This window comes from Alosa alosa, chromosome 9, assembly GCF_017589495.1.
Source record: "Alosa alosa isolate M-15738 ecotype Scorff River chromosome 9, AALO_Geno_1.1, whole genome shotgun sequence".
NCBI classification, from domain to species: Eukaryota; Metazoa; Chordata; class Actinopteri; order Clupeiformes; family Clupeidae; genus Alosa; species Alosa alosa.
In genome coordinates this window covers 22,797,965-22,814,413 of record NC_063197.1, presented here as the reverse complement: position 1 = coordinate 22,814,413, position 16,449 = coordinate 22,797,965, and the positions used below count along the sequence as shown (strand labels likewise).

The window sequence follows — 16,449 nt, the reverse complement described above, 5'->3', positions numbered from 1 at the left end:
GTTATATATGATGTGATAGAGCTACTTTTGATGCCGCTGTGATAGAAACATGTTCACCAGCACTGGTTACATTTTCAACCTTGTCAGTGTCAAAACTGAGGTATGATCCATTATTCCCTATATGGATATTATTGACCTAACTTGGCCGGACCCCCTCTTACTACATCAAATTTTGGAACGTTCATAAATGGTCTTTGTTGAAGTAAAAATGGCAAAGTGATAAACAGGGCAGATAGATAATGAGTCTTGAGTGAGTTTGTCTACCATCTCCAACTGGGCCTGTTAAAATTCAAGCCTCCCCCAAAACCACTATCAGTTCATCTTTTAAGTCACTTCTGACTGCTGTTCCTCCACAAGATTTCACAGCTGAAATAATACTGATAAAAGACCCCCCCCCCTTATGTTGAAGTATGCCTATTTTATCACTGAGGTATGAACATATTGGTGACACAGGTCAAATGATCTAGTCATTCTTGAACATGGGAAAGACAAGTGAATTGACAATTCAAACCTCTTTAAGGCATAGAATGGCTTTGAAAAAAAAGATATTTGTATGCTCATATATACAGTAAAGGAGGCCACAAAAAGATCCATCAGACTCAACCTCCATGTCATTAGGTGATCAGAGTACATCAGAGGTGAAACCATCCAATCATTCTTGGGAAATGATACATTTACCACATGCAGTACATTGGCATGCACCTTCTCTTGAATGGACAGATAAAAACATTATACATGGGGGACAATTATACTTGGGCAGCTAGTAATATACACTGACAGCACACTTAATGTGAAAATAATGACTGGCAACCCCATGGTGCAAAGTATGTTTAAAATGACGGTCCTTTAGGTCTTTCAAGTGAGGACTGTAGCAGATCTGTCTCATAGAGCAATTGACTCAATCTCTTGAACTGGTCTTAGGGTGATTTCTTTTTTGTAAGAGAAGTGGGTAAGGTTGACCCTGTTGTAAAGTCGCTGGCCTGGTTGAAGGGAACAATATAGGCTGTAGGTGAACTTAGCAAGTACTAAAGTACAAAAAGCTTCCACTGTCAGAATAGTGGAGTAAAACATGAATTGCTTCTTACAGCGTTCAGTGGGGTTGTCATCAAGTGGACAGCTGTATGAAGATGAGAGTAGCTGTTCAGGATAATGCGTGCTGACACAACTGAAATAGGTTGGGGTGGTTGTTTGAAGTGATGTGGTAGTAGTAGGGATCATCTGGGTAGTGGTAGCACTGGTTGTTGTTGGCAAGGTTGTGGTCATACTAGTGGTCAGAGGTATTGTAGTGAGTTCAGATGTTGTTATGAGTGATGCTGTGGTTATCAGAGCGGTAGTGGTTTGACTTGTGGTTGCAGCCGTAGTAGTAGTAGTTGGTGTAGTTGTTGGTGTTGTAGCTACCAGTGTAGTGGTTGGGAGTGTTGTTGGAAGCAGAGTTGTTGTAATTACAGGTGTTGTGGGCTCTGTTGTTGTAATTGTTGTTGTTCTTAAAGTTGTTGTATGTTCAGTAGTGGTTGGCGGAGTTGTCATAAGCATTGTTGTTGTAAGTAATGTTGTGGTTGGTGGTGGTGTTGTTGTTGTTGTTGTCATAAGCGGTGTCGTCGGTATTGTTGTGGTTGTAGTAGGTAATGTTGTGGTTGTTGTTGTCATAAGCGGTGTTGTTGTAGGTATTGTTGTAGGTATGGTTGTGGTTGTAGTAGGTAATGTTGTGGTTGTTGTTGTCATAAGTGGTGTTGTTGTAGGTATTGTTGTGGTTGTTGTCATAAGCGGTGTTGTTGTAGGTATTGTTGTGGTTGTAGTAGGTAATGTTGTGGTTGTTGTTGTTGTTGTCGTAGTTACTGGTAATGTAGTTGTAGGTGTTGTGCTTGGCAATGTTGTAGTCATGGTTGTTGTCTCCATGGTAGTAATCTGTGTTGTTGTTGTCATAGGAGTGGTAGTAGTGTGCAAAGCTGTAGTAGTTGGCAGAGTAGTAGGGCATATTAGGACACTTTCTTCCAGTTTGATGATCTCTTGGCCTTTCAAAGACTCAGGTGAGGCACATAGTACTACAGATTTGAACATTTTGGGATTGGATTTCATCCATTCGTAAAAGGGTTTCAGGTTACAGTCACAATGCCAAGGATTGCCATCGAGGTATAATTTACTCAGTTTCGGTAGAGAACTGAAAACATCATTTGGTAGCCATTTCAGTTGGTTTCTAGAAAGTTTCAGGGTTGATATAGAGTTTTTTAATGGCTCAAAATTGTCTGATGTTAGGGATGTAATAAAATTTTTCTGAAGATTAAGATCTGCGACCTTCTCCAAACCAACAAAAAACTCTCCTGCCACAGTTTCAAACAGATTCTCTGACAGATCCAATTTTTTGAGCTTTGAAAGGACACTCAGACCTCCTGGAGGAAGTGTGGTGAGATTGTTGCTCTTAAAACTTAACTCTGTAAGTTTAGGCATTTCTCCAAATAAGTTTGGTGGCAGATGTGTTAATTGATTACTGTGCAGTGTCAATGTTTTAAGTAATGGAAAGTTGACAAACATCTGCGATGGCAACTCTGTCAAGAGGTTGTTGTCTAAAAGTAACTTTACTAAATTATCTTTATGCAGAATTAATTGTGGCTGTATGTATGATATTTTGTTGTTTTGTAAAGCAATCTCTGTTATTTCTTGCAGATTGTCAAATATTCCATCAGGTAGAGATGGTAATTCATTTTCATACAGTCTGATTACTTTGAGTTTCTTCAATTTTGAGACGAGAGATGATGAAATGGAGCTGAGTTTATTTTTTGCCAGATGAAGATTCTGAAGATTTTCTAGCTGATCGAATATCCCATCCTCGATGGTAGCAATTTCATTTATATTCAGCTGTAGATCTTTGAGTTTCTCAAGACCATCAAACAATCCCTTCTGTAAACTCTGGATTTTGTTGCTTTTCAGGACAAGATTTTCAAGGCTGGTCAAATCCTGAAAGACTCCCACAGAAAGTGACTTCAGCGGTGTGTTAGATATCTCAATACTGTTAATGTTATTTAAGCCCTCAAATGCTCCAGGTTCAATAGAATCTGTAGGGGTACCAAGGAACTCAACCTTCTCAAGCTGAGGATTTGTGGCAAAGGCACCTTTGTGAATTAAACTGATTGGACTGCCCACAAAAAAGACCTCTTTGGCCCCTTCTTTTTTCAGTGTGACCGGGATTGCTGTGACCTTTTTGTCATAGACGTCTCGGTTGACACAGCTTTCCTCATCTTGATCACACACAGACTCACCAGAGCAGCCTGTTAAAAAAGCCAGCAAAATGCATATGCAATTGTGTAGTCTGAACATTTGTCCTAAAGAAGAAAGAGAGAAAGACAGGAGTATTTACTTAGTGGTAACATTGACAGTGTGTGTATGTGCATTGTTGTGTGTGTTTTTTTTAGTGAGTCAGTTATATAGCTTCTTTAACAGACTAAAGAAAGAGTTAAAAGAGAAAGTTTCTCCAAAACACACACAACAGAACAAAATATATGATCTGCATAAGGTATTTTATTATTATGGTATTTTAACCGAAGTCTAAAATGTTGGTAGGAAATAGTATTATTTCCATACTACAAAATACTGGACCACAAAAAAAACTTCACTTAATGGATTGACTGTTTATACTAGTGTTCTGCAATAGACAAGGATGTAATTTTTCCGGATTAATCCGGGATTCCCCATTTACTGACATTGACTGAAATGTGACCAATGATTCATACAGAGCTGTAGAAAAATGCGGAGGAGGGGAGGGGGTTATTCGGTATCAAGGATAGCATAGAGCAGTTTCCTACTTTTGAGCAGTTCTCAATGTAACTGAACGTCAGTAAAAGAAGACGGCAGTGTTTACAGCAGATATTCGGGGATGCAGTGGCATGCCATGCCATGCTCCGTATGTTTTCCTACTTTTTTGTCATTCTCCAATCACATCCCTAAATAAAGTCCAGTTTAGCCTAGCAGTAATTGAAAAGCTGGTGTCATTGCTCAATATCACCATTAATCTGTAACTAGAAGTCATGAGTATCAACTCTCATTTTTACAACAAGTATCCAAGGTTGCAGGAACACAACAATACATACCACATTGATGTGTATGTCTTGTAGGAGGCTATGAACATAAGCACTCTGAGGGAAACCACCACGACGTAGCCGACCTGCCTTATCTCTGAGCTGCCGCAGGCACAGGCTCTGTGGTTTTACTTGGCCAGTAAAGGCGAGGCCAGCTGACTTTCTGTTTAAAAAGATAAGATATGTAGCTCTACCCAGTGACTTTTTTTTCTGTTAAGGTATGACATTTTTGTAAGCCTGAAGATATTGAAAATGCTTATTAATAAAGCCCATGCATATTGTAAATATGTACATTTGGTAAATGTGTAGATGTCACAGAATTTGAGAACAAAATAACAAACAGATATTCTAGTGTCCAGCAGAGGGCGAGAAAAAAGCAGCCTATGCACTAATCATGACTGAATGTTGATAATTTTTTCTGCATTAGTCCAAGCAACTGAAGCACTGCAAAAACTAGATGTACCGCATAGCGGTACAAAATATGACCGCCGCTCAGTCCTGTACATCCGTTCCGCGAAAATAAATCACACTTCAATTTCTCCATATTTTACTCCATCCCCCACTCTTGAAACTTTTGTGTATGCTTGTTTGGCATGCCTGAGTGTGTGTGTGCGGCTGCACAGAAAGTAGCCTACTGGTGCTGAAAAGGTGAATAGATTGTAGAATAGCCAAAGAAGATGTAGCATTGTTATAAAACCTTTAAAATCTCTAAACAATCACAAGTAGGGCAGTTTATCACAGTTCATCCATTGCAACTGGATTGAAGAAAGGTCACTTACACCTGTAGGCTACATTGTATTTGGGAAAAGCAAAAGGTATCAGCATAATGTTATTTATTTATTTATTTATTTATTTATAAACAAAAACATCTCTGTCAGAGGGGTATTCCAGAAAGGAGGTTTAACAAACACTGAGATAAAACTTAACCTCTGGGTTGTCTGAACCTGTGGCGACTAAACCTGAGCTGTCGGTTCCAAAACACCGGTTACCAGTTAGTTCAATTAACCCTGTGTTAGATAACCTAGAGTTGTGCTGCTCACGCTAACTTATAAAGGCATCATCTATTGAGAGTCGAAACCATGAGTAAAACCGCTAAACGAAGAGCAATCAGATTTTTCTAAGGCGGGGTAGCAAAGTTCTCCTCGAGGCTTACGAGGAGGAGAGAACTGTAATAACTAAAAAAAAAAGCAATAGCCTACTTAAGCGTCTGCCTCCGAGACCTTGCTTGGCAGAGAATAGCCTTGGCAGAGAATAGCCTAACTGACTGTGTAAATGCGTACGTTTAGGATATCCCGTTTAATGTCAAAAGCACAATTAAATAATTCAATGGACATCACGTAGCCTATTGTATTGACTGCTTTGAATGATGCTTTCTTAAACTAGCCTACCGTGTCACAGATTTAGTGGGCCATAGAATTCTTTGAGAATCCCAAATGTAATTTTCTATTTTAACGCGGGTTCTGCAGCTCAGATTTATTTCGGCTTCAAGAAGAAATGGGAATTACATTTCATGTGAACATCATCCTATCCTTATTAGACGTTATCTGCGGTAAACTACAGTCCTTGTAGGAAGCGTCCATTGTTTTTCCAACCCACTTTTAACTTCCAACAAAATTACGTCCTCACTGCAACGATCGCCATCTAGTGGACAAACGACTACTTATCGCCAATACTGGAAATGCAGCCATGATGATGATGATGAATATTTATTTTGGCTTTCTTTTAATGCTACTAAATTTGTAATTATGTATCGGGCCGCTCTAATACCGATAGTATGTGGGTGCCTGTGTGTGTGTGCATGTGTATATGTGTGCACCGCCATCTACAGGCCAATGAGTGTACAGTCACTAAATGTACACATAACCTAATTTTTTTTAGACCCCCCCATGAATGAAATTCTACTAAACTACCCCCAGAAAATGCCAGGTCAATCATACACATAAAATTTGGTGCAGTTCTGAACATCTTAACTGAAGATAGGGGATTATTAAAACAGAATAATATTGCATTTTCATTTTTTACCAGGGGTGCAAATCACAAATGAGTGATTATGGGCCAGGTTGATGTGGGCCCTTGAGACCAACATACCATAAAAGATTCTTCATCCTCAGTGCCACGGTTCAGGTAGTTATTTAGAAAAAAAACTTTTTTTTGGGTTCGGGGGCCAGCACGGGGAGGGCCCCGGGATCTAAAACGAAATTTTTCCGTAAAAGTCTAGTGGGGCTACATACCCACCAAATTTCATGGCTTCGGTACTCTATTGAGAAATTAGTTGATATCTGTCGGAAAGAAGAAGTTCTAAACAAGACAGTTTTAGCTATGTTTATGTCTAAAATGTTTAAATTATAACAGGAAATTAACACAATGTAAGTGGCAACAGTGGAATAAGCGGGATAATGGACTCCACGGCGTTCGATTAACAGAAATGAATGCACTTACAAGGTTTAAACAGCCCTTCGCATGCACTTCAGGGCTGTTTTACAACTTTTGTTTTACAACAATTGATTTCTGTTAATCGAACGCCTTGTCGTCCATTATCCCTTACATAATGAGCTGGTATACTATTTCTAAACTGAACTAAACTTAAAAGCGCCACATTTAAGTGAAAACATTACATTTCTATCTAGAAAGAATGCAAGTTCTAAAGAATTTAGACTCCCATATGGTAGCCTACATGTTCTGTTGTGTTAATATGTGTGCGGCGGGGGGTGTTGTCAGCAGCTGCTGAATGTAACTAATAAAGTAACTTGTAATCCAACTTAGTTACTTAGTAAAATCAAGTAACCAAGTAACTACCGGTAAGTTACTTTTTAAGGCAGTAATCAGTAATCAGATTACTTTTTCAAGGTAACTGGCAACACTGTCTATCGGACATATAAATTATTAGGCTACTTCTGTTTGACCATAATAACCTCTTTTAAAGAACATCCTATCAGAATAGTCTACAGTAGTAGATTAGTCTAGTTTAATACTATTCCCACTACAAAGAGTTCTGCTTATAATTTGTAACTTTAAAGAACCCATGATTGTTTACTTTCTCTTCCCGCAAAATCAGAAAGATTGTCAGTCTGAATATGCTACTTTGAAAAAATGCTGTTCCTTTTCTTTGGACGACATATGGGGCGTGCCATGACGAAATGAGTCCAGTGTCGCGAAAAACAAATTGGATTATTGGATTTTCATAATCCACAGACCTTAGGGTTTAAAACAAGGGGTCATTTGTTCAATTTCGTTTAGCCAACCTACAGATATTGGCTAAAATGTGAAAGCTATCCTCGTCTCAGCAAAAAAAACAAGTTTTGAGAAAATCAGCTTTGAAGCTGCAGTTGGCAAGTCTGACAGATTGAGGGGACTTAGCCAAAATTTTGAATGTTTACAACTCTCATGCCCCTCCCCCACCACCACCGAGCACCCTCTCATCGAGTTTGTGCTCGTCAGTGCGCACCAGACTGCACCAGGCTGTGATTGATAGTCAGATATCACACAGCCCTGCTCTTATTGGACCAGAAGAACCGGGAGCTGTGGATTTTTGCAAAACAAATAACAGGCTTTAGGTGGAGGTAAAAGTGCTGTTTTTTTTCTAAAACTGGCTGATTTATGTTGTTTTGTCGGAGCATAGTGTCAGTTTCAGTGAATATGATCAAAATAAATCTTGCCAAATGCAGCTTTAAGTGTAAATGATCTTTGAATACGGATTTCTTTGGAGAACAAACAACTGAGATTGACAGCAACAGCAACACCAAAACAAATTGAGTCGGACCAATCGGGTGCAATCTCCGCAAGGACGCTGGTCAGCAACAACTGTTTAGGTGACTGTTTTTTCTGCTAAAACTCTTGGCTAAAATTTCTTCAAAATGATTACGAGTGGATGGCCTATTTATGGTGACTTCTTGAAGTGGTCAAAAGCCAAAACACGTTATCAGACCAAAGAAAATGGAAACTTTCCTGTTCTCATGTACACCGTATACTCTCATTCCAGCGTAATAATCAAGGAACACCATGGGCGCAGCAGCACAATGATATCATGCAGCACCTGAAAATAGCCCCCCCAGCAACAAGGTTTAACTGCAGCAGACGAATTGGCTAGTGACTAGATTATTATGCCTGAATGAGAGTATAGTTCCATGTCAAATTAGCCTAGAAAATCACCATGTTTCATTTTCCATTCTTTCTTTCTAACTTGAGAGGAGACAGGTTTTAAATAGGAAAATTACCGGAAATCTTAGTCACTTTTAAACATGCAAGCAGGTGAGATGCTAATGGTCTAATCTGATTCAATGATCTATGCTAGGCTGGAGCTAAAAGTGGTATCACTCAGAGAATGGCTGGAGGAACTGGAGAAAGGTAAAAATCAATTTCAAAAATCAATCAAAAAAAGTTTAACTCAAGGGGAGATGTAAAATGAGTGCAATTCCCCTGGTGGAATATCCCTTTTAGAATAGATTTTCATTACATTATTGGGAGTTATTACATTATTGGAAAAATATTATATAATTGGGTTCTACATGGCACAACACATATAAAAAATAAAATAATCTGCAAATGACTGTACTATGTATAAATCCATGACAATTAACGACAATAATGATATCAGTTCAATTCATTGTCACTCTTTCACACGGGCACAGCATAGATCATACTGGAATAACTTGCTTCCTATAGTGTAGATTATGACTTGGCATGCTTGACATTTGCTCTCAGTGACTTTGATCTAAATTTAGTTGTATGCTACAGCCCACATATCAGAGTGAAAGGATTTATTGGTCACGCAAAGGACTGAAGTAGTGAACATGATATGGTAGAAACATTATATCATACACATGCCTAGTATTTTGACACATTGATGCCAGGTGTTTATTACAGTATGACATATCTTAATTTCCATAGCAGTTTGCACATTCAAACCAATGCATTTGTTTGAATCAAATTTAAGCAGATATTAAAATTCAACATTCAATTTACTAAAAAAAATACACACTTTCAAAATATATATAAAGAATTTCAAATCATTTAAATCACAAAGGCCAAAGTGAATCTATGATAGAGCTTTAAAGCAGCGTTTTAGGATATGTTGACTAAATGGAAATCTAACCAAAGTCTTTGTCCAAAAGAGTCTTTATTTCAGTACGTGTAAGAACTGACTTTCAGTCCTACGGAAATGCACAGTGCTAGTCTAATGTTTAATGCAGTGGTACCCACACAAAGAGAAGGACAGATCTGCTGGAGCAGTGTCAAATACCTCTGATTTCAAGCTTCTGTAAAATGGGCTAGATGACTGAGTTTGATTTTGGCTGCTGGTGCAAGTCTCTGCTATCTCTCTTGTACCTCCTCCAGCAGGCCACGCCTAAAATGGTACTGACGATGATGGCCATGCAGACCACTGTAATGATGATCAAATGATTGCCCTGTAACTGGCTTGTACCATTGCCCTGTCCACTACTGGTGTCCTCACCCTGGTCTGATTTTGTAGTGGCATTGATGGTGGGTAGGGGTGTGCTTCTTCGTGATGGGGTTGTGTGTGGTCTTCTCCTCTTTTCTGTTGGGGTCACAGGGTCCACCTCGGTCGGAGCTTGGGTCGTTGGCTGGATAAGATTCTTATCTGGTATGTCCCGGATGACAAAATCCGAGAGTGATGTTGGTCCCAGGCACAATATACCTTCTGAGCTAGGCACTTTTAGGGGAAACTGTTTCAACCAGTCCCTGAGAGGAATAATGTCCTTGTCACATTTCCAGGGGTTCAAAGTCAGAAGCACTTCATCCACGATGTGGAGAGACTCCAAAAAGTCCTGATCTAGATTTTGGAGAGAGTTATTTCGCAAATCCAATTGGTGTATATGTGACACACCTTGTAGAACATCCGCAGAGATTGACTCAATTTTGTTGTGCTCCAAAGAAATGTTGACCAGCTTGGGAAGATTGGCAAACGTACTCTTCTTAATATTAATGATACGGTTGGTGTGCAGAGACACTTCCTGTATTTCCGTTAGACCACTAAAAGCATTAGCAGAGATGGACTCAATCTGGTTTCGGCTGAGCACCAGAAGTTTAACGCTGGTGAGATTGCTGAATACATCGTCTTCCAAAGTGCTTAATTTGTTATCATAGAGCCAAAGCTGCTCAATGAGCATAGGTCCAAAAGTCCCATAAGACAACTTTTGCAATTCGTTGTCATATAGGGAAAGTCTTTTAAGACTTGGTAGGCTTGTAAAGATACCCTCAGGAAGCACAGAAATCTTGTTATTGGAAAGAAATAGGCTTTGAAGTTTCTGAAGATTAGAGAACAACTTTGCTGGTAATTGAGCAATTTGGTTATCCTGAAGTGCTAAGACTTGAAGGTTTTCAAGGTCATCAAATGCACCAGCTGGGAGTTCCTTAAGGTGATTTTTGTTCAACCGCAGGTGATTGAGATTATGAAGTCCACTGAAGACATTGTCTGGCACTGAAGTTAACTGATTTTTGCTGAGATCTAGATTGATTAGACTAGTATTGACTTTAAGTGGTGAGAACAGTGAGGGAGGTAACGACTGTATTTGTTCTCATTACAAGCAAATGATTGCAGTAAATGTAAGGTTTGAAAAAGGTCTTCAGGAAGGGACACAAGCTGTGTTCTTAGAAATACCAGGTTCTCCAAATTGATGGTGTGGTGAAAAGTTTTGGGCAAGACTTCTTTGATATCTGTGTCCTTCACAGCTAAATTTGTGAGGTGCTCTGCAAAGTTCTCAAAGTCTGCAGGTTTCAGTAAGGAGATATTTGTGTTTGAGATGAACAAGGAACTTGTTTCCACAGGGACGGTTGATGGAAACTGTGTAATTATCCGACCTTGACATAAGACTTTTCTATCCCGGCAAATACATTCATCCGGGCAGGCCCCAATGAGGGCAGTGATTGCAGAAATGAGAAAAATGTGGACTTGCAGATCCATTGTCACCTTAAAGTAAAAAGAGGAAAAGTTAGTTTAATTTATTGTAAGTGAACAATAAGGCATAAGAACAGTTTTATTTTAGTTTTAAAGTCAGAGCCAGATGTACGTAGATTTGTAAACGCAGCATTATCAGAGCCATGGCCAACCCGCAGAAGGCGAACGCTGAGCTTCTTCAGTTTACGTGGTATTTATCAAACCTGCCGTTCATCAGGTAATCAGGGCCTTTCTCCGCACCCTACCGCAATTTGTGAACTGTAGCTTTCGGTTTTACTCAAGTGTGGCCTGTTTGTACATACCATGGCATGTTTTTATGCGCACGTTGCAAAGAAAATTAGCCTCAAGTGGGCACAAAAGTGATAGTACATCTGCCTCAGAGAGTGAGATGACAACTCTACTAGTTGGATAAACAAATGATTGAAGAGGACCTCTCAAGAAACATTTAGTTATTATTAATCTATACTTGTTCCAATGATATCAATCTAACAACTAATAACCATTGTTTACAACTAATTTGAACATTATCTCAATGCTACATGATGAAAAATAAATGCCTCTTAATAGGTAATATCTGGAAATTTACAGCAAACCTTAACAGAGATCTGAAAAAGTAGCGTTCAATTTGAGCTTTAAAGCTCTATGTGGTATATCCAACATGATACGGTATACAAATTAAAAAAAAAGATTTGTGATTGCTGGGTAACACAATTTCCAAAGTACCCTCCCAAAAAAGAAAGAGAAGTTTTCTAAATATGGTTGTGGATTTTACTACTTACACATCATTACATGCATGTAGACCCATATTCTTTTCTGATTGGCAATGGTATATATACTTTCAAGTAGCAAGAGTCAAATGTGAATGAGAGAATGTGCCCATCCAGGGAGAAAATAAAAAGAAACAATTGCTCTTTCAGGTCATTTTATGAGACCCGCCAAACCAGAATCAGGACATGGGTGGAATTTTTGACAGCGTAATCCACAAAACATTTCCAGTCCGACATCGACTGTGATGTTTTTTTCCTCCTCCTCTATTCCCACAGCATTAGTTTTCAAAAGTGTTGAAGAGTGAATCTTGCCTTAACAAACCTCACAGCAATACCTACTAAAGGCAACAAACTGCCATTTGTTAAGCTTTGTAAAGTCCCCACAGGTCTGTACTGTGTCACACATCCCATAAAAAAAGGTGTAGGATTACTTACCATCAGGCTGGAATAGATGATTAGCTTTGCTGAAATAATGTTTTGCTTTGGAGAGTAGAGAACAAAGCTGGTATGCGATCCAGTCCCTCCCCCCTCTGAATTGATAGTGTGGTGTTTCCCTGGATTTTAATAGTAACCCGTATGCATTAGTCAGATTTTAGTCACTTCCAGTCCATCTGATTTCTATTTGTCTGAGCATCTATGACATCAAGATTTTACGTGAGTGAGGAACAGGGTGAACTTTCAACAAAAGTTACCTCCCCATTTTCCTCTCTCTCTAAACCACTCTCTCGCTCTCTGACTCTCGCTAGCTCCCCTCCCAGCTTCTCTCTCTTCCACTCTCTCTTTTCACACACACACACAGGCGATTGGTAACTATGGGGAAACTACTGGTTGAGGAGGGCCTCACCCATCTGGGGAGGGGTGACTGGAACTCAGGCTGGATGCGTGTGTGTGTGTGTGTGTGTCTGTTGCCATGCTGACAGCGAGCTTTTCACTCTTTTACAGACCATGAGTTCACTGGCTGTATCCCATCATGCTTTTGTGTGGGTTGTGACTGCCAGGCACGCCATAAATATAGCTAAGCCCCAGACCAGATAAAGACAGTTACCGTATGGCAGTCTTCAAGAATACCTCCAAGAAGAATTTAAACTGACATTGTATACAGGGTGCATACCACCAAAAGACAGAAGCCACATTCCTTTACATGTTGTTCTACAAATTAGTGCTAATAATGAATCTAATTTGGGTATATAATCCTTAATGGAATCTGATTCCATATACATTATGTATAATCATTTTTGAAGGGGGAAAATCCCATGAAATACTTGTCTTGCTTCGTGTCCAACTGAAGTATGGTTTTCATTAGTTACACTGGCAGCCATCTTGTAATTAAAAAGCCAGAAGTAAGGAAGGGGTGATGGGTGGAGGTATGCAACATCAGTGCTGAAGCTATGGCCTTGTATGGCCCTATTTTGGCAAGCCCTGTATCTCTTACATTGACCAGGTCTTTAGGCAGAGGGTTACTTGAACCTGTACTGGCAGTTGTATGAAACTGAAGCAGCAATATTGGTAAATAGATATATGCAGTAATTTATTCAAGGACTCCACATGCTTTCAGCATTGGATGTACAACCTATAAGGAGAAATGTGCTGTTTTGTGAACATAGATAGATGACTCTTCAACATTTACAACATATTTCGCCATTTTCACAACTGTGTTCCATTTGTATATATGAGGAACTCATGTTTTGTCACTTTTTTATTGCACAATCACACATTGCAAAATAATTTGTGTGCCATAACGGTTGCTTAGGTACAAATCAAGCTCAAGTGCTTTTATTTGTCACATGCACTGTAAGGCTTTTTACCTTTTTTACGAGGCAAACTTGTGAGATGTAGCTCTCTAAGCCACCTAAATATGGAATATTTCAATGTTAGTATCAGAGGCGGACAGAGTACACAGCATTACTTGAGTAAAAGTACAGATGCCCTTTGCTAAATTTTACTCAAGTGCAAGTAAAAGTACAACAGTCAAATGTCTACTTAAGTAAAAGTACTGAAGTACTTGTTTTTAAAAGTACTTGAGTATCAAGAGTACAAGAGTAGCCTACATTTTCTAAATATTGCATTACTACTGCCACAGTGCTCACATTTGTACAGAAACGTCCGACATGGAGTTATGAAAAATGTTAATGTTAATACCTTGGAGAATGTAAAAGGAATTAAATCAAGTCATTTTCATCTTTTCACCATGATGCCAGGGATGGGCAGTATTTCTAATACATGTATTTAAAATACGTATTTCAAATACAAAATACTATTTTGTAATTTAAACACTGGAAGTGAAAACTACCATTAACTTGTTCAGAAAATTGAAATAGTCTGGCGAGGTGGGGCCTCAGGTTCCCGGGATGGACCTGCTGATTTGATTTGAAGGGTTAGGGTTAAGGCTAAGCTAAGTTTGACAACAGATCTGTTTATCAAGGCAAAGTTCAGAGACAAGGATAATACCTTTTTTTTTAAAAATAAGTTTTTTGCATGTGGTGTGACCATGGATGTAGTGGTTAAAATAAGAGGTGGGTATTATGTGATCACGGTGAGGTGGACTGCGCGATGAAGGATCAGATTTTTTTAAAAGGCATTCAGAACATGTTTGATGATGATGGTGGTTATTGTCCAATGTTTTTAACAATACTAGCGGTATTAAATGGTTGTTGAGTGTACATATTGTGAATGTGGATAATACAGTGTGATCAGTTGCAATTGGTGAATAAACTCTTTTGACAGGTGGATAAACACTATTTCTGAAATTTCTGAGGTGGATAAACTGAATATTTAAAAGAAATCCACCCAACCACAAAAATTTGCTAGGTCAGTAATCGCCTATAGAGGGCTGCTCAGACAATGGCAGGAGTGCCGTTCATCATGTTATGAGGTTATGTTTTTGTTTGAGCATCTTGTCCCCCTCTGTGTTTGCTGTTGAAGTTATTCCCTTAATTGTTTTTCATTGTGGTTAATTCCTTTTTAATGTATGTTCAATCTTCTTGAGAGATGTCACATGTATGTGTACATGGACTGATTTTGTTTTATATTTTTATATCACGCCCCACTCCATTAACTGTTACCAGGGTCATTCATGCCAAATCAACAAATGCCTCCAGCCTAGCCTGACCATCTTTGGCTTTGCTTCATACTTTATGTCAATAATGCTAAATATTACCCAAGAACTACTGTGCAAAGGTTTAAGCTTGTATCTACATTATTTTCTGAGATATGTAGGCTTAAAAAACAGTTGAACTCATAGGCTTGGTGTGGAGAGGTGGGGTGTTGATTATGCAACGTCTGAAACACGCCAATTCAAAATCCCCTAACATCTACTACACCTTCGTTTTACATAGTATAGCCCGTAGCTAACACTTAGCCTACCATAATCTCTATGTAAAACTGTTAGCTTGCTAGCTAGCTATCTAACAGTGGAACTTCAGTAGCCTATAAGCTTAGCTATCTCACCTAGTTGTAGGAAATATGTAAGTGATGGAATTAGAATGAATCCCATGAACAAACAGATAACTCTTACACCAACCTTATTTTGCCCTAAAAGGAGGTGGTGGGTGGGGATATTGAAATGTTTCGGCTTGTGACGTCAAAAGCCTTGCCGATTTTGACCAGCTCACCCTGGAGGCTGAAGGCAGGATATCTCTTCAAAACAGCATGGGTGTTTTTTTTTCCCAAGTTTGTATGCGTGTGGAAGCACCAGAGACACACAATAACACATCAAATCCCAGAAAGTGATTTTTTCATAATATGGGCACTTTAACATAGTAGGCCTATGGTGTGATGTGGGTGCTTGACAACTACTACTTGTGGCATGTCTGCCCTCATGAGGCATCCTTTATCTTTCCTTCATCCGGTATCTTTCTCCCGGGTCTCTCTGGCCTTGACACCCCCCTCAATTAGTCATGAATGAAATTTCACCCTACAATGAGTTCTTTATCCTCTCTGCAATTATGGAATTTCCCCAGTTAAATATAGATGTTATTGTCCTTATAGTTGTGTGGTCTCATACATAGTATGTTTTTTAAACTTCTATATTGTTTCCCTAAGTGAACACCAACACAAAATCAAACAAGGAGGGGGGATTTTATTGTCTTTTATTTGTCTGATTTAGAGCTTAAAATTTGGTGTAAGTCTACTGGTCTATTTAAAGGAATCCCTTGCAAGTGTTTGTTTCGTAATTTGTAATGTTAAGTAATTTTGATGGTAGGCCTAAACCAAGGGTATGTTCAGATTTTCAGTTTTTAAAAATCTGCCATCATTTTTGTTCCAAAAAGCAACCTTTTTTTTGGTTATCTGCTTGATTGGTCAGCTGTCAAAAAACAGCATGATAGGGCGTTTTACCACTAGAAGTTGAACATTTTTCAACTTTAAAATTAAAAGCAGCTCTGAGATGCAGAAAAACACGTCCACGATCATTTAAAAGAAGCTGAGGACTTTTTTGAAAACACGGTCTACTCCATAGGATTTTAATGTAAAACAGATACTGGCAGCTGGGAAAAATATGTCTAGTCTGAACATAGCCTATAGGGAGAATAGCCCGCTTCCTAAATGTACCTACCTGTCTACAGGTATTTCCCTATGCAGAGAATTAAGAATTTCCTTTTGCCAATTTAGCAATAGCTTACTATTTATATAAAATTGTGTGATATATCCTTGCCAGGTGCACATGACATGACGGAGATTGTCTTTGGCTTTGTAAACA

The 16,449-nt window shown here is 38.9% G+C and overlaps 2 protein-coding genes across 2 annotated transcripts; both read right to left on the bottom strand.

Annotated features, from left to right (window-relative positions):
• Positions 1-882: 882 nt before the first annotated feature.
• LOC125300761 (platelet glycoprotein Ib alpha chain) lies at positions 883-4,177 on the bottom strand. The gene is made up of 2 exons (XM_048252892.1): positions 4,083-4,177; positions 883-3,317 (listed from the first exon to the last, which is right to left on the bottom strand). Exon 2 carries the CDS (start codon positions 3,310-3,312, stop codon positions 883-885), a length of 2,430 nt encoding a protein of 809 aa, XP_048108849.1. The 5' UTR covers positions 3,313-3,317; positions 4,083-4,177.
• A 4,635-nt stretch (positions 4,178-8,812) lies between these two features.
• On the bottom strand, positions 8,813-10,992 carry lrrc15 (leucine rich repeat containing 15). Its single transcript, XM_048252891.1, has 3 exons — positions 10,923-10,992; positions 10,690-10,796; positions 8,813-10,594 (listed from the first exon to the last, which is right to left on the bottom strand). Exons 1-3 carry the CDS (start codon positions 10,990-10,992, stop codon positions 9,338-9,340), a joined length of 1,434 nt encoding a protein of 477 aa, XP_048108848.1. The 3' UTR covers positions 8,813-9,337.
• Positions 10,993-16,449: the final 5,457 nt, after the last annotated feature.

Coding starts and splice junctions, on each gene's coding strand:
- lrrc15 (XM_048252891.1), bottom strand. CDS start 10,992: ATGGATCTGCAAGTCCACATTTTTCTCATTTCTGCAATCACTGCCCTC. Junction 10,797..10,922: donor TGGGGCCTGCCCGGATGAAT/GTATTTGCCGGG, acceptor TGAAACCTGCAG/ACTTTGAGAACTTTGCAGAG. Junction 10,595..10,689: donor CCATCAATTTGGAGAACCTG/GTATTTCTAAGA, acceptor GAACAAATACAG/TCGTTACCTCCCTCACTGTT.
- LOC125300761 (XM_048252892.1), bottom strand. CDS start 3,312: ATGTTCAGACTACACAATTGCATATGCATTTTGCTGGCTTTTTTAACA.